The following is an 18,371-nucleotide window of genomic DNA, read 5'->3' on the forward strand; positions in this document are numbered from 1 at the left end:
TAACAATAAAATGCTTAATGAAAACTTAAACCAAAACAATAATCCCACACTTGTGTAAAAGTATCTACACATATGACCTGCAGGAGTGTTTTAATCTTATCTTATGGACACAGATGCAGAAATGCTGTTTGAGTTTTCTTAATTGTGATTTTATTTTGTTAGGAAATTGAGACAAGTTTTCACTATTTTAGGGCCACTCACATATTCTCCCTCCGTTCTTTCTTTGATGAACCTACTTTCCTCACTTTAGAAGCCAGTTTTCTAATTTACTAAATCTCTTTTAATTAATCAATTTATTTATATTTTAATTGATTCTAATATTGAATTTGCTTCTGAAACTACCAGTGAATTTATTTAGACAAAATAATGTTACCCATTTTTTCCCTTGTGCATGAAAAGTTGTATTTAAGGAGAACATTTCTTGTGCAGGCAACGATAAGGAACCTTCCCTGTCTAAACTGAAAAACTCAATTGTATTTAAAAGGAAAGCTCCAATTTGACATTTTGCGTGAGAACACTCTTGGCTTGGAATCAATCTTCTTAAAGATGTAAACACACATAAACACACACACACATGTGATGTTTATTTTTAATTCACAAGACTTCCATTTTCCCCGTTAGTTCACCTTTTATTTTAGAGAAATATCTAACAGGAACTATCAGAGACGTCAAGGGAGACCCCACATCCCCACCACCAGCAGTGGCCCTAATGGTCAGGTTCTCCAGTGACAGGCTGATCAAATATGATTAATCCAAACCTGGCAGTTTCCCTCTTGTGATGCCCAGGTCTGTGGCACATCACTGCTGGGGATGAAACCGCATGGTCGAAATGCAAGCCTGGGCGTCAGTTTACCCGTTTCACGGTTACAACCGCAGTGAGGGATGATGTCACCACACAGCAGCGCTGGCTCACCTGCACGAGCTTCTCTCCTGGTTTCCAGGTGACTGTGGCCGTGGGGCCAACGACAGTGTGAGGGGCTGCGCTTCTAGAGGACAACACGTGCGGCGTGCAAGAGGCCCCCGTGGGCTCTGCCCCTGCTCCGCGCCCACGTCCTCCATGAAGCAGCATCTGAAAGGCTTTCTCCGGAGCACTGTTGCCACCTGCTCAGGGAGGGAGGTTTCTTCATTAGCCTGTCGAGGGCTTGTCAGGATCCAGTGAGATTATTTAGGAGAAAATTGTCTGTATTTTGGCATGAAATCTTCCTGAGTCCTTTCTAACTTGGTGTGGAGGGAGATTCAAGGAAGAATTCACAAATTTAAAAGAGGACTAAACTGGTGGGATGTTCATATGTGCTCAGAAGTGACCTGTTTGAAAGACAACTGGCTTGAACTTTCATCTTTATTGGTACAGATGTGTTAAAAAATCCAACTCCCACCAATTTATAATCTTACCTTGTGTAAGATGTCATATAGCCTTGCACAGTGATGAAGGGAAATATTTCAGAAACAGTGCACAAAGAGCTGGGTACGATTGCACACACACATACACACACACACACGCAAACTTTAAAGTCAGTGATAGTTTTCCAGAACCAAAGGAAACTATTCAGAAAGTGAGAGTGACATTCTGTATACAAAGGCCAAGGGGTCCCCAGCATGGACCCCACTGTGGTAAGATGTGGTCCTGTAATAGTACTATAATGTAAAATGATGGTAGTTTGGTAAATTAATGTAAAAATTCTAAGTATATTAAATCCTGGCTAGTTAAAATTAGCTTTAGATGAGCAAGTTGACAATGTGGACATAATTTCTTTTTTTCAAAAAATATATAAATCCTAGTTTCCTTTTTCTAGCTAAATGTCACCTAAGAAAATCAATTTCAGCTGGCTCTTACATGCAACACATCTTCTGGTTTTGAACCGTCTTTGTGCTGTTGCCGTTTTCACTGGTTTTTGCCCTGTGGTGTTTTCTGACGCCAACTCCTGGAGGAATTTGATTTTGCGCAGTAGCCACTTTCTGGAATTTCGCATGTCAACAGCCATGGACACAGTAACTTCAGAATATTAGGAGTATAGAATCATCTCATGCCTTTGGAACAATCCTAAATTAAAGTTTTGTCTTTGTTTCCATTATAAACCTCATTGTTTTCTTGGTTTGGCATTATTCCAGACATACTGGTCGAAATCTTGGCAGGTTTGCTCAATAGTTCTACCAGATGTTGAGAAGAGTAGTTTTTCCTCTTGAGCATTCTGAGTGAATGCATTCTTTATGAAACGGTCAAACTCAGGGTCTGGATCAAGACAGCTGGACACTGGGGAGCAGGCACTGGTCCTGTGGCTGTCCTAATTAGATTTTAGGTATACAAGTGCTAATTTACTTGGCAAATACCTAAACACAGGGGGTAGGTCTCTTCTTCCTCTACATTTTCCCCCCTGAATTGAACACCTAGACAGCATCTCTCTGGACATTCCCTGGAGTGCTCTACCAGGTCAGAGAAGGCATCTGAGTCCTTCCAGGTCAGTGAACACTCGGACGACGTCTCCTCGGCACATCTCCACTGTCAAGAAGACAGGAAAACCTCGCAAGGTCGTTGGTAGTTAGTAGTGCCTCCGACTTGCTCCCTGGTGGTTCAGAGGTTAAAGCGTCTGCCTGCAATGTGGGAAACCTGGGTTCGATCCCTAGGTCGGGAAGATCCCCTGGAGAAGGAAATGGCAACCCACTCCAGTATGGAGAATCCCATGGACGGAATAGCCTGGTGGGCTACAGTCCATGGGGTCACAAAGAGTCGGACACGACTGAGCGACTCAACTTCCCGACTTGTTGGGCTCCGAGTTGAGCCTGCTTTCGGGGACAGGGCCCTCTAGGACATGGGGCAGACACACACGGACAGGTGCACTTTCCTGACGCTGGTGTTCTGTGATAACTCCCCCAGGACAGTGGTGACAAAGCTGGGGCAGCCACCCCAGAACAGGGCCAGCCTGAGAGGCGGGGACTGGGGAGACCAGGGCCTAGATCTCTGCCTTCCCTGAGCGTCTGAGCCTGCAGGCCTGGAGGAGAGGGGTCGGCTCAGTCAGAATGGGGGTGCCGGTGCCAGGATCCCAAAACCCACTGCTGATGAGCCGGGCCTGTGTGTGGATGGGCGGGGCCTGTGTGGACGGGCGGGCTTTGTGTGTAGATGGGAGGGGCTTGCATGGATGGGCGGAGTCTGTGTGGATGGGCAGGGCCTGTGTGTAGATGGGCAGGGCCTGTGTGTGGATGGGCGGGACCTACATGTGGACGGGCGGAGCCTGTGTGGATGGGTGGGGCTTGTGTGTAGATGGGTGGGGCCTGTGTGGATGGGTGGGGCCTGTGTGTAGATGGGTGGGGCCTGTGTGGATGGGTGGGGCTTGTGTGTGAATGGGCGGGTCCTGTGTGTGTGTGTGCTGCAGACCCCCTTAGGCAGGGGCTTCTGTTCTTACGAAACAGCCTGAGTCAGGACGCTGCCACGAAGGGAAAGCAGCGCTGCCGCCACCCCTGTTACCTGGGCCCCCCATCCTGTGGTCCCTCCCCTGATGGGAGGCCGTGGGTGCAGCCTCGGCTGTAGTGGCCTCAGGGGAGGCAGCCAGGACAGCACACTTCTCGTGCATCCTTCGCTCTGCCGGGCACCCGCTGGCGGCCTCATCCTGCAGGGCGCTCAGCATGGCCAGGGTCCCTCCTAGCGCTCCTGAGTTCTCCTCTGAAATCCCCCAGTTTGTCATCCTGTCTCCTTGTAACGTTTAAGCCTCTGTGAAGTGTGTGATGCTCTGAGCACCTCGTGGGAAGCAGAGCAGGCATCTGCCACGGGGTAAGGTGTCTGCTGGGGACACCCGTTCGGAAGAGGCCGCAAGACCTCCTGGGACAGAGCGTGGTCTCTTTCTCTGGCCCCTGCCTCCCCCTGCGTCCCTGCTCATGCTCGCAGCAGACCCGCCTGCCAGACGATGGGGCCCCTTTCGCTCCCCCTCCCCTTCCACCCTCCCCTCTCCCCGCCGTCACCCCTTCCCTGGTTTGGGTTTGTTGAGCAATAACGTGTGCCCCTAAAGATAGGGAAGCTCAGGCCACTGCCCACGCCCACCGCGGGCCAGCCTGTCCCCTCGCCCTGACGTTGACCCCCTGCTCTTTACCTCCATCTCAGGACCTCTCCTCTCCCTCAGCAGGACCTCTCTTCACTCCAACTTTCTCTTCCTCCTGTCATTAAAGTGTTTCTCCTTCCTCTGTAATTACAGGTGTGAATTTCAGGATAACCTTTTCAAAAGGTGATTCACTTCTCAGCGTTTCATGTTTGTTTCATTAGTAATGTAGCCTGGGATGGATATTGACGTCTCTTTTTGCAACAGGTCATTTAGAAATTGGGGTTTAGGGAGCTGGTTCAGGAGATTAATTACCCTTCATCGTTGCTTCCAGAGCAGCGTCTAAGAGCCGCCGGTGATGACAGAAGCGTGTCCTCTCGCTGCCCAGGGCCCGGCTCCAAGCCCCGGGGGCTGAGAGCTCGATGCAGCCAAGCAGCTGCATTTTCTGTTTCATTTCACTTGAACTCAGTGCAAGTAGCTGTGTGTGGCTGGTGGTTTCATGAGCTACCTGACCCCCCCTCCCAAGTCCTGGGGTGAAGCCCCCTGTGTCTGGGTGATCAGGGCGTGGAGCTGTCTCTCCGCCTTGGCCCCTGGGAGGAGGTGAGGCAGCCCAGCACGGGCGTCGGTGATGGACCGCAGGAGCGCCAGCGGCCCATTCCCGCCCGTCGCCGAGATAGTGCTCCAGCTCAGGGATGATGGTGGCGCTGAGCAGCGAGGTGCCAGCGCCTGGAGATGAAGAGGGTCCATCTCGGAGAATTCTGCTCCAAGGCTCCAGGCCGCGGCTATCTCCTACCGTAAACACGGGCTCTTAAAAATGTGAAGAATCTGCTTAACGTGTAAACCAAGGTGATGGGGGCGTAGGCCACTTTCCGTTTGTGTGGATGCTGACGTGAGGCATCCCTGAGTTACCCGCAGGCCGGGAGGAAGGGGAGACCTCGGAAAGAGAAGAGAGGGCACGAGAGGGCGGCTCCTGTGCCCCCAGCCCCTCTTCTGTGCATCTTTCCAAGGCTGCTTGTCAAGACCAGGCTCTGCGTGTGCGTGAAGAGTGAAGCCTTTGGGTGGGTGCCCTGGGGCGGGAAGGCACAGTCATGGCCCCCAGGCGGGTTTCCAGCCGTTAGGATTGTAGTGAAGAGCAGACCCCAGGCCCAAAGTCTTGAGTTTGGTTCTAGCTGCGTCTTGGATGAGCCGGTGACCTCTCCTGGGAGCCTCAGTCTCTTCTTTGGTCAGTGATGCACCCGAGCTTGTGTCCTCGGGGACCCTCGGTCTCTTCATCGGTGACCCCTGAACTCCGCCTGCCCAGCCTCCAGGCCCTGACAGCATCCTATCCAGGGGGCCAGCCTCTGCCCTGGCCCCAGGTCATGTGGACAAAGGCGCTTGGCTCATTTCCACAGAGAAAGGGCTTCAGACTTCCTTCTGCAGGTTTCTTTCTCCTGTGGTGGCAGTTGTGTAGGTGTGCGGAGGTGAACCTGGAAGGGGGGAGGGTTTCTTCTCGGCTACTCCTTCCCCTGGGAAGCCTCCCTGCCTGGCCCAGCGTGGAGCATGTGCCCCAGTGGTGGCGGGGAGCTCGGGTCTGGACATGCAGGCTCTCAGGGGTCATTCCCTTCCCTTCAAGCAGCCAGTCCTTGTGAGGAAGCTGCTTTGTGCTTGGACCCATGTGGATCCGGCAGGACCCAGACCTGTGAGCGCTGGCTTCTCATGACCCCAGCCTGCAGCAAAACACCCTTGCTTTCAATTCATCTCCCAGGCACTTGCGTTGCCCCAGGAAGGGCCAGACCGGGCTCACAGGAGGAGGGACGGGGTCAGGGTGTGATGAGGGCGCAGACGATGTTTCGGGTGCTGCAAAGGTTTCGCCGGTCTTGGATGCTGACTTGAACCCAGGTTCTGGCTGGTCTCCCCCAGGAGTCCCAGGCCCCTGACTGTGCGTGACGTGCTCATTCTCACTTGAAGACATCGGGGCCGTGTGAGCGCACCCGAGACCTGGGGTGAGCCTGCTTCCCCGCCCGGGGAGCGGTCTTCCCGCCGCTTCTCGGGCAGACTGGCCTCTCACCTGCTGCCCGCGGCGGGCTGCCCTCCGCTCCTGCCTGCTCCGCCCGCCCCGCCCTCCGTGGGGACCGTCATGCCGTGTGGCGCGCGGCCTCCTGAGGTTTGGCTCGGGAGCAAGCTCTCTGGTGCCTCTGCTTTGGGATCCGTTTCCCCTGCTGCGCAGGTCTCTTTAATAGCCTTACCATGTACTTTAGCGTAATTTGCTCTAAATGCTTTAAAATGAGTAGGAACCTTAAAAAAGAAGCCTTGGCTGAAGGCCTCTGGAAATGTCACTTCATCAGCGAGTGTGCTGGTCTCCTGGGCGACGGAGGGTGGATGGAGGTGCCGTCTGCCGTCCACTTGGTGGCCCAGAGCGGGCGAGGCTGTCGGGGCATTTATGAGCTCCCCCTTATGACAGAGGGCAGGGCACGGCACCTCTGGGGCCACCTTCTCCATCTCCGCCTGTCCTCTAGCCTCGTGCTGGCCAGGCCGTCTGCCGGCCCCTCTCAGAGGGCTGGTGCGCAGGGCGCGGTCCCCGCCCCTGGGACTTTGTCCCCACGCCCTGTCCGCGTGCACGGATGTACCCAGATGGTCCCTGAGGTGGACACCGGGGATTCCTCAGGGTTGACCAGTGGCCCAGCGGACAGTGAATTGGTGGACACAGAACTGACCCCAGTGTGCAGGGCAGAGGGTTTGGAAAATGGAGTCAGACGTGAGCGTAATACTTGTTTTCTAGGCTAATTTATCCTTTTGCTCTTAGACACAGGCAGGGTGTATGAATGACCTTTCGTGTGCTTTGATCTGGAGGCACCTTGGGCACACGGGAAGGAGGCGTCCCACACCAGGCTGGTGATGAGAGATGGACGTTTCAGGTAGTAGAGCAGGTGTGTCAGCCGCAACACACTCAAGGCATGCACGCCTGGGATCAGACGTCTTCCTAACACTTAAATGTCTGAGCCCTGTATCCCTCCCCATGTCTGGTTGCTCAGACACATTCTGACGCTGCCCCGGGCCCTGGTCACGCCTCAGTGAGTCCCGCTTGGTCGTGTTACCACAGCTTCCCAGACAGTGAGCGTTTATTGAGCACCAGCTGTAGGCCAGACGTGGTGCTGGGCTCGGGCCTCGTGGGTGAACACATTCATCGCTACCCGAGAGGCCCCAGGTGCTCGTAAGCAGCTGGCCGAGCGTCCACTGTAACGTTCTCCCACTTCCCAAGTTTGTTCTGTCTCGCAGAGCCGCAGCCAGAGGAGAACATGGAGCTGTGAAGCGTCCCTTTGGTCTACGCGCAATTCTTACTGGGATGCTGTTGAGAACTGGCACTTCACTGTCACTGAACTCATGAAGAGAGTGCTGGCCTGGGGTCCACCGAGACCCCTGTAGACATCTTCACATCACTGCATGTGGTGACATCCCGGGGACACAGGCCTGGCTTGTACGAGCGGAGGTTATAAGGCCTTTGTGCAAACAAATCATCTCTGAGCCTCCAGAGTGGGGTTGAATGTCGAGTTAGGAGCTTTCAAGTGAGAATCAGAGATCATCCTTGCGCTCACGTAACACCATCTACCTGTGTTTTATTTTGAGACTCTCAAACTCTTCTTAATAAAATATGGGTAGATGTTTGAGAGTAACACCAGGACTTCCCTGGTGGCTCAGACGGTAAAGCGTCTGCCTACAATGCAGGAGACCTGGGTTCAGTCCCTAGGTAGGGAAGATCTTCTGGAGAAAGACATGGCAACCCACTCCAGTATTCTTGCCTGGAGAATCCCATGGACGGAGGAGCCTGGTGGGCTACAGTTCATGGGGTTGCAAAGAGTCGGACACGACTGAGTGACTTCACTTTCTTTCTTTCTGAGAGTAACAGAGTTCCTACTGACTCTCAAATAAACACAAATCTGGAACAATCAAAACCCAAGAGTTTCTTATCTCCAAGAAGTATTAACAAGAAACAAAAATATCTGTTTTCATTATTGAAATAAATATTAATGTGGAGGCAGGGAAGGAAAGTAGATAAAAAAGGTTTTGAGAAAAGAGAAGAGATTTGCAGAGCAGGGCATGGAGCGGAACTTCCGCCTGTCCCTAGCTGTGGGGTCAGGAACCAACGCTCACCGTGTGGAGGGTGCCTGAGCTCAGGGGATCAGAGAGGGCCTGGGTCCGGGGACCAGAAGCCCACAAGAACTCTATAAAAACTTAGAAAAGTCTTATATCCTCTCAAACAAGACAGGAACGCAGCGCTGGAAATAAAGCAAACAGTAGCACCGGCCCGCCCACCTCCCGTTTCCTCCTTGGTGGGTCAGCCCCTGCCGTTCCTGCTCATCCCAGATCGTCGGGAACTCCTGTTTCTCAGCCAGGCTTCAGGGACCGCCGCTCTGGGAGTTCTCAGTCTGCATGGGGCTGTGTTAGTGTCCACGCGCGGCGGGCGGCGCCCCTGTGTTTGTCTTCGGGCAGGGCTCCTGCAGCCCCTGCACCAGCTCGTCTCCTGGGTCCCATCTCCGCGCACGTGCACCCCTCCCCATGGACCCTGAGTGTGGAGCCCACCCGCCCTCACTGCCTGCATCTTCCTGCAAAGCTTGCCCCCTCCTCTCGACACCTGAGTTACCTCCCTCTCGACTTCATGCTCCTAATTTTCTTTTTGAAAACAACCGTAAACGGGAGGGTCTCTTAGTGCTCATACTTGAAGCTTTGATGATGGGAACGTGGCCCAGAGCAAAGATGCCCTGAGGTTGAGTGTCTGCCTGGGAGGGCTTCCTGAAGGTCGCATCTTTGTGTCTTTTCCAAGCACGTCCTCATCCACGTCCTCCATCTTATTTTCACAATAACAATGATGAAATAAGCCTTAGTGTTACCATCATCTTCATTTCACAAATGAAGAAGCCAAGGATTGCTTGGCTAAGAGGACGACTGTCCCAATCACACAGCCAGCTGCCTGTCTCCAGGCAGCTTCCTTTGCCCACTCTGCGCTGCAGTGCTGACCGGCCCCCAGACACACCGGGATTTATCAGCAGAGTGTTGACCACTTTCTCTCTCTCTGTTGGGTTTACAACATAAATCTAGTCATAAAAACTAAAAAAAAAAAAATTCATTACGATCGTTTGCCCTTGGTTTTTAAATTCTTGCAGATGCCCTGTGAATACAATGAAAAGCCATCAAGAGACCCCAAATGATGCTGGTGACACCTGTTATCAATACTGAGCTGTCTCCATCACTGTTTCACTCAGCGTCTTAGGCATATTAAGACAGATCCCCCTTTGCAAGACCCACAGTCTATTGTTTTCACCTACGTTGCCGGCTTGTTTTTCAAATCAGAAAAGGGGGGATCTAGTAAAAGCCCATCCCACTGGCTCCGTGCCGCCCAGTGCCTCCTGGTGATCCATCAGCCGTGGCCGGGCGGCTCCCGGCAGGGCCGTGCACACGTGGAGACACAGACGCCCTCCTCACCCTGCAGTTCACTTCGTCCTCAGGCACAGTGCGAGTCTCGTTATTTTAGTTACTCACGCGGCTACTGCAAAGGTCGGCAGAGAAAGTGCTATTACTCCCACTTCGCAGATAAGCGCACGACCCCCCGCTGCTATGCTGGTGGTTCCAACCGTGTGTGGAAGGTCCTGCGTAGCGTCCGGCTGTCACAGAATCCACTTTTCGTGGGTTCACAGCATCCATGCTAATTGCCAGTTAATGGCCAAGGCCTGGAGGGCTGTCACAGCGTGGGGGTCATTTTGCCAGACTGTCCGCTGGCGTCATCTGTGTTCAGCGAGCAGAACGCAGACTTGGGAATGTTGTGGTCGCAGGAAAGGGGGCCCTAGTCCCTTCCAGCCCTTGGTCTGTAGGCCAGTCTCAGCACGGCCCCCGTCAGACCCCCCTGACATCATGCTCTTGGTTTGCTCCCCTGGGTCTGTGCGCTTGGACTCCACACCTCTGTCTTCCTTTCCCGTCGTCTCAGAGGCTCTCTTGGGTGAGAGTCTTCAGGTCCCCACCCAGGAGTCAGCAGCCCATCCCACGGCTCTCAGGCGCTCACACTCTCCTCGCGAGGCCTGCCGGTCCTGCATCGTCCCGCACGACAGGACGGGTGTTCCCTGGCCGAGCCGGGTGGTGAATCCTTGTGTGCGGTGTTTGCTGCCCTCTGGACCTTAATCTCCGCGAGGACAGGCCCTCCTCTGAACCCTCGCAGAGTCCAGGAAAACGCCTGACAGAGGGCAGTCCCCTAACAATCACTGAGCAATCACAATCATCTTCAATTCAAGATGGACCTGACTCCTTCCTACCTTAGAAATACGAGGCTTGATCCCTGTGGGAAATAGAGGCAAGGACTATTAAAATACTGAAGTAGAGTGTTTTTTAAACATGCATGGATTGGTGCATGTTAGTTCCAGCAAGTGGATGAGGAATAAGTGAATGAGTGAGTGAGGGAGAGAATGGATGAGTGAGGGGTGGCCGTCTCTGGGCAGAGAACACCCCACAGCAGCCGTGCTTCCCTGGAGCGTCTCAGCTGTAGGCTCAGGGCTGGAAAACGCTTGTCCAGCTTCGGGTCACGGGTTCGGTTCTCTATTCCGCTGGAAAGTAGGGAGCACCCTCCTGAGATCTGAGACAGCTCAGGCTCTAAAGTGAAGCTGCTCTTTAACGCAGGCTGTGTGTTTGTAGTCCTCCCCGCCTCCTTCCTTGGTGGTTTAAGCTCACTTCCTCCCTCGAGCCCCCCGATCCACCTGCACCCCAGACGCCCCATGGGTTCTGCCCTGTCTCCCCTCCCTGCTGTGTGGGCCTCATCCTGGCATCGAGCAAGCATGCTTACTTGGAAGCTATGTTCGCTTTCCGGTGGCTCATTATTTAGAAAGTTCTTGCTTTGGGGAATCTTCCAGCTGCATGATTATGTAATTCAGAGATGTTTTTCTTAATTTAACCCATGCCATGTGTTATCTCGTACAAATGGCATCTTCCATCAATATATCAATATTGCATGGGAAAAAATTTGTCCGTATTAAGAGTTTAATCCGTTTCTTAAATGGTTTCACTTTGTTCCCACTTTTCCTCTGGTTTAAACCCATTCATTTATTAAGCAGAATATGGACCACGGCTTTAATCCGTGTACACTTGACCTACTTTTTATAATGCCGCAGCCCCTTGACCTGCAGGCAGATATGCACGTGCAGCCCCTTAGTGGCCCCCCCAACACGCGCCGACTGCACTGCGTCCTGAACGGAAGAGAGACGGGCCCGGGACCCTGAGTCGTTGCTGCCAGAGCGGTGCTGAAGGTGTAACAGAGTCCCTCTAAACTGGACAAAGTGCCTTTTATTGGAACTAGTGTGAAGACCCTCAACCACGTCCGTTAGTGAACACTAAATTCTTTAGAAGGGGAATATTTTATTTTCCTCCCTGGGCTTTGTTTAGTAAAGAATCCAGCTCCTTGAAAAGATCACATTCCTCTGTGCACTGACTCTCCTGGAATTTAATTGCTGGTAAAAGGGGGAAGGGGGAGAAATGTGGAGAAAGTATGAGTTCTCTCATTTCTGAGAAAGAACAGGTCCATTGTTTGTTACACACCATTAAATTACCAAGAATTACAGTCAAATCCCAAAGGCCTGAATGCTCGACTTTTTAAAAAATGAGGAGAGAGGCTGTTGCCCTCCATTGAGAGAGAATGGTAATTACGGTGTCTTCCCTAAGCCATCTGCATTTCCTCGTCTTATGGTTTCAGGAAATACAAATAGAGCACCTCTTATACGTAAAAATTAGCAGGATTTAGGTTATTCCCTGTTTTCATCTGAAATTGAAGGGCGCTCCTTCTGGGCGGGCGCCCATGTGGGCCTGGCCTGGGAGGGTCCCGGGATGTTTCACCATCAGCTTTGCTCCTCTGTGGCCCCTCTCCCAGTCTCTCTTGCTCTTGCATGAAACTGCTCTGGTCCGAGCCAGCTGTGAGTCATAGGAGCAAGTCTGTGAAAACTAGATGCTTGTGAGGAGCGGAATGAGGCAGCTTTGAAAGACAAGCAGCATTTCATGCAACGGGATCCCTCATGTGGAGGTCCTGTCTCCAGGACTGAACAGGGAGAGTGCAAAGAAAAAGAGGTTGAAATTCCGCAGTGACAGAATTCATTCAGCGTGCTTCTGTGCTTTTTTTCTGTTCAGCCGTGTCCTACTCTCTTTGACCCCATGGACTGCAGCACGCCAGGCCCTCCTGTCCCTCACCATCTCTCAGAGTTTGCCCAAGTTCATGTCCATTGGGTCGGTGATGCCATCCAACCATCTCATCCTCTGTCATCCCTTCTTCTCCTGCCTTCAATCTTTCCCAGCATCAGGGTCTTATCCAATAAGTCAGTTCTTCACATCAGGTGGCCAAGTATTGGAGTTTCAGCTTCAGCATCAGTCCTTCCAATGAATATTCAGGACTGATTTCCTTTAGGATGGACTGGTTGGATCTCCTTGCAGTCCAAAGGACTCTTAAGAGTCTTCTCCAACATCATAGTTTGAAAGCATCAATTCTTTAGTACTGAGCCTTCTTTATGGTCCATCTCTCACATCCATACATGACTACTGGAAAAACCATACCTTTAACTAGATAGACCTTTGTCATTAAAGTGATGTCTCTGCTTTTTAAAACGCTATCTACGTTTGTCATAGCTTCCTTCCAAGGAGCAAGTGTCTTTTAATTTCATGGCTGCAGTCACTGTCCACAGTGATTTTGGAGCCCAAAGAAAATAAAGTCTGTCACTGTATCCATTGTTTCCCCACCTATTTGCCATGAAATGAGGGGACTGGATGCCACTATCTTCATTTTTTGAATGTTGAGTTTCAAACCAGCTTTTTGATTCTCCTCTTTCACTTTCATCAAGAGGCTCTTTAGTTCTTCACTTTCTGCCATAAGGGTGGTGTCATCTGCATATCTGAGGTTATTGATATTTCTCCTGGCAATCTTGATTCTAGCTTGTGATTCATTCAGCCTAGCTTTTCACATGAGGTACTCTGCCTATAAATTAAATAAGCAGGGTGATAATATACAGCCTTGATGTACTCCTTTCCCAATTTAGAACCAGTCTATTGTTCCATGTCTGGTTCTAACTGTTGCTTCTTGACCAGCATAAAGGTTTCTCAGGAGGCAGGTAAGGTGGTCTGCTATTCCCACCTCTTTCAGAATTTTCCACAGTTTGTTGTGATCCACACAGAAATCTTCTGTATTTGCTCTATTTAAGAAAAATAATTTTTTGTGTGTGCAAAATCTTGGAAAGGCAATGATCTCTTTTCACTTGCCTCTTGGTTAAAATAAGCACAGATCATTTCAGCAAGTGACCTTATTCACAGGAAACATTAGAGCAGCGTAAGTCTGCCCCCCTCATCCCCGGAGCCCGACTGGACAAAGCCGTGATGCTCCAGATGCTGAGCACGGCCTGGTGGCTGGAGCCTTCGTCCAGAACCCTGCAAACGGCCCCTCATCAGCTCCCAGAGGTTCAGGTAGAGAAGTGGTCGCCCGCCGGCTCCCAGCCACAGTGCCCTGGCTGCCTTTCTTCCCGGGCCCCACCTGGACCCCAGGAGGGATGTGGTTCCCCGGGCAGCTGACCTGCAAACCTGGGGCCCTTCCTTCCCCCTGATTTCACCTCAGCTTCGGCATCGGTTGGTCTTCACGTGTCACCAAGCAGGACACTCGGAGATGAAAGGGGCGAGTTTGGGTATCTATCTTCTCAAGGGATGAGGCGCCCTGAGTTTGAGACTTTTCTCTCTGTTTCTTCCTGACGAGACAGCAGGCCGATGCGGTCCCTGAGCTTCTGCTGAACTGCGTCCCCACTTTCCTCCGGCTCCGACTTGAGCAGGGGAGGGTCGCTGTGAGCAGAGCCAAGTATTACGGGGCAAACCTGCTGGATCAACCGTTCAAACGGCCCCAGCGCCCAGGGCTCTGCCCACACCATGGGGTGTTGAGAAGTGCTGCACCTCAGCGGGGGCCTTCTCTCCTTTAGTGGCTCAGTGGTGCTCCGTTAATCAGAGCAAAGGCCTGGGCGGGGCAGGCGATGCTCCAGTGACCACGTCCTCTAACCCAAAGCAGCGCTGGAGTCGCCTTCATGCTTGTCGCTGTGTCTGGGGTGAGGAGGACTAGGCAGGGCTGGGGTGGGGGTGTGTGGGGGGTTGGGAAGCTGAGGGGGGCAGGGGACACCATCCACTGTGTGGGGGCGGGTGTGGGAGGCTGGCGGCCAGACCTGAGCCCTGCTGGGAGACCCCGAGCTCTGAAGCTCTGTGTCCAGGTCATCAGAGGAGCCAAGGCAAGGACAGGGACCTGGGAGGGGCCCCTGGGCAGCGGCTCTGTGCCTGTAGCGACCCTGCAGCCCTGGGTCCTCCAGAGGGCCCCTAGGACCCATGGAGCCAGGGTACTTACTCAGAAACTGACCTTCCACATGAAGTGGTACCTGGGGTGTGGATGAGATTGTGTGGTGCTTTCCAGCAGGGAGAGCCTGCCCCCCCCCCCATTCCAGAAAGACAGGGGGCTCCAGACACACGTGACTTCCAAGCTGATGGCAAAACGTAGTGAATGGAGGGGTCAACCAGGCACTGAATTCACTGACTCAAAGAAAAGCATCGCTATTCAGACAGTTAGAGGTAAACAGAACACGTGTGTCCCAGGGCAGAGCTGGATGGTGTCCCAGGCCAGTGGTGGAGCATTCAGAGGTTCAGCTACCAGATGTTGAGCAGAGCAGGGAATGACCAGTTACCTGGATGTCTGAGACCCTGGAGGTCAGAGGCTTCCGGGCTTCCCACAGTGTTTCTGGGACACTCCCTCAACACCAAGTGGCCTAGACAGCCTCCTGCTTTCCCCAGAACACTCCTTGAGACGTCTGGCTTCTTTTTTCTTTTCTCCTCCAAGTTTTTGAGAGTTGACCAAGACAAGGACAAAGACTGCAGCTTGGACTGTGGGGGCTCCGCCCAGAAGCCGCTGTGCGCCTCGGACGGGAGGACCTTCCTATCTCGCTGCGAGTTTCAACGCGCCAAGTGCAAAGACCCCCAGCTAGAAATTGCTTATCGAGGCAACTGCAAAGGTAAGTTTCCTTCCACCACTGTTCAAGAGCCAAGCCCCAAAATGTACGTTTATGTGCTTCGTCTTCACCTGGCCAAGTTTTCCTGTGCAAAAAGTCAAGGGTTTCTGCTCCTGAATCTTTGTCAGGGCGCGTAGCACTAAGAGTCGTTTTTGAATCATTATGTTCTTGTTGAATGTTCTTTTTTCTTAGAATGTTTTATGACATCACACATCACAACACAAATTCATCCAGGTTTCACAGAATGTTTCCAGAGTCTCCTAAAATTATTCTTTCTTGCCCCCGTTTTTTAAAGTGGTTCTTTCAACCCTTTCTCATTTCACTGTCTAACATGTGGGGCATGTATAATAGCACCTGTGCTGTTTTCAGGGATTTTTTTTTTCTTCTTTGTTGGCGCTGATTTTACACTTGTAATTTTCAGTTTTCCTGATTTAAGAAGTGGATTTGGAGCTAACAAGCAGGCTTAGAGCAAAACATTGAAATGTTTCCCGCGTTAATGAAAGGTTTGACTCAGCAAAACACGTTTCAAACACAAATAGAGTCATTTTCAGAAAGAGATTTGACTTACTTTTTCTTATTATCTAGGAGAAAAGACCACACAGGCTAAAACCCGCTTGAGACCATGTCCTGCGGTGTCTAGCTATTAGCCCAACAACCGCTCAAATGAAGGGAAGCCGGTGCCTCGGGCCCGCACTCGGCCAGGCTCTGAGTGAGCTGCCATTCCTTTCACAGGGCCACCCGGCCTAGGGGACAGGTCCGACTCACTTCTCCCCGTGACAGAGACGGAGCTGCCTGTTCCCTGGGCCTGGGTGCTGCTCCTGTTGGCACATCATGGGGCCCTCTGCCCACGGGCGTTGGGCAGCCCAGCACCCAGCTTCCTCCTGGCGTTCAATTAGTGTGCCCTAAACTCGTCACTCTGTGAGGAACGTGGAGCTAACTTTATGCCTTGATGGCTGTCACACACCTCAGGTGTCTGCACTGAGAAATGGGAAGTGACCCAAGAGTAGACTCAAGTATCAGGGGATCTCCCCTGCAGAGAAGCTTCTAGAAGCAGTGGCCTATGCTGGCTTAGCTCGTGAGGACAGGTGTTGTGGTGTGAGGTTTGAGTTTTATGTTCCTCTTTGGTGCCCTCTTCCTTTAGACACCCCCATCAGATATCCTCTTGGAGACAACTCCTGTCAGACTCTCAGTTGGAGGACCGTGAGGAAGCTGCGATACTAAACCTCTGTGTTGGCCGTGGTCTCCATGGGTGTCTGAGAGGCATTAATCACACTGAGGCCAGAGGCCCATCCGTCCGTCTGTCTGTCTGGGTCTGTCTGTCAGGGTGGGCTCTCCCAAACCTCACACTTGGAGCTCTGCAGGGTCCACCATGCACCGTTTTTGGACAGGAGGCCATGTTGGCATTAAACACAGATGGCCTTTTGGTAACGTCATTTTTAGCTTACTTGTGTTTGGATCCAGCCTAACTTTTCTGGATAACTCCTTGGTTGGAATTCTCACACCTCACTGAAGAAATTTCATGCTGTAAATTTATGACAAAAAATGAGATAAGGGAGAAGAATGTTAAAAACTACTGCTGTGACTGCAGCCATGAAGTTAAAAGCTGCTTGCTCCTTGGAAGGAAACCTATGACAAACCCAGACAGCATATTAAAAAGCAGACATCACTTTGTTGACAAAGGCCCATATAGTCAAAGGTGTGCTTTTTCCAGTAGTCATGTACGGATGTGAGAGTTGGACCATAAAGAAGGCTGAGTGCTAACGAATTGGTGCTTTCAAACTGTGGTGTTGGAGAAGACTCTTGAGAGTCCCTTGGACAGCAAGGAGGTCAAACCAGTCAATCCTAAAGGAAATCAACCCTGGATGTTCATTGGAAAGACTGTTGCTGAAGCTCCCATACTTCGGCCACCTGATGAGAAGAGCTGACTTGCTGGAAAAGACCCTGATGCTGGGAAAGATCGAAGGCTATAGGAGAACGGGCAGCAGAGGATGAGATGATTAGACAACATCTTTGATTCAGTGGACATGAATTTGGGCAAACTCTGGGAGACAGTGAAGGACAGGGAAGCCTGGCGTGCTGCAGTCCATGAGGTCTCAAAGAATTGGACATGACTTAGTGACTGAACAACAATGAAGGTAAAAACAGAACTTATCTCCTAAAATCAAGTTTAATTCAAATCAAAAGGATTAAAATAAAGAGAATGTGAAGATACCTATAAACTTCAAGATCAAGTTTATTTGGTGCTTCAGTGACTGGGGGTAGCAAATATATACAGTTACTTTAAAGAGACGCTGTTAGTTGTCCAGCACAGTTTGAAATAAATGGGCTTTATTGTATTGACATTGTAGATCTGGGGGGCAGGCCTGGGGCTCTAAGGTATCTGCTCTCAGCCCCCGTCTCTGGGTCTGGAGATCAGAGTCTGGTCCGCAGGGGGCCAGAGAGAAGGGGTTTCCCGCCTGCAGCAGACTTTTCCTGCATAAGCAGCCTTTCCCTGGAGCCGGGCTAGGAGCGGGAGCCGGACCCAGATGGGATGGGCCCCCTCCTACCGGCTGGCTTGCCTCTCAGGTCGCTTCCCCGTCCTGTTGTTCTGTTGCCTGAAGTCCAGCATCTAACACCCGCAGCCTGCCCCGGGCCACATGGTGAGGGTTCAGTGTGAATAGGAGGGGCCTGGTGCTGGTGGGAGGGACGGGCATCCTGGTGCCAGCGGGCAGCTGCTGCTGTCCCGCTCTGCCCAGGAGTGCTGGCCAGACTCCACACCAGCCCAGCTCAGGCGCGTTCCGCTCTGACGGGGAGAGGCGGAGAAGCAGGCCGAAAGGTCCTTCTACCGCAAGGAATGCAAAGACCCATCCGTGTTTGCCCTAAATTGTTCCTGGTGTTGAAATTGGCTGGTGAATCAAGTATCAAGTTGGTGACTGTGAAGCTGTGAGTTTTGAAGACATTTCCACGTATGTGATGGGTGAGAGCTTCATGGGCCAGTCTCTGGATGTTCTAGTTTGGAAGCGATTGAAATATTTCAGTATTTGGTTAAGTTGGAGGAAAATGTTTTTTGCATTTCCTATTATGCTCTCCTGACCTTGAACAGAAGTGCAGCGGTTTACACAAATAGGTTTTTCTCATATTTTCTTTGAAATTTGTGGAGTTTCTATTTTTAGAACCCAGCAAACTCATTAATGTTTTTCTTTTGATCTAAGACCATTGGGACTGCCTTTCTTTTCAAGCAAATCTCTGGCATTAAATTTAAAAAACAGAAGAAAGAAGAAAAAGAAAAGTCAAATGCCAGGAGATCTTGGAATTATTCTGAGATTTCTGGAAACACAGTCATAAA

At 51.6% G+C, this 18,371-nt stretch overlaps 1 protein-coding gene across 2 annotated transcripts in view; it reads left to right on the forward strand.

The window, feature by feature from the left end:
• The window catches only part of SMOC2 (SPARC related modular calcium binding 2), a 162,768-nt gene that overhangs the window by 41,096 nt on the left and 103,301 nt on the right, over positions 1–18,371 (forward strand). For both annotated transcript variants that reach the window (XM_043457456.1, XM_043457457.1), the window contains exon 2: positions 14,878–15,049. In XM_043457456.1, the coding sequence (XP_043313391.1) occupies positions 14,878–15,049 (172 nt within the window). The remainder of the gene's footprint in view (positions 1–14,877; positions 15,050–18,371) is intronic.

The sequence above is a fragment of the Cervus canadensis genome, chromosome 33 (assembly GCF_019320065.1).
Source record: "Cervus canadensis isolate Bull #8, Minnesota chromosome 33, ASM1932006v1, whole genome shotgun sequence".
NCBI lineage: Eukaryota > Metazoa > Chordata > Mammalia > Artiodactyla > Cervidae > Cervus > Cervus canadensis.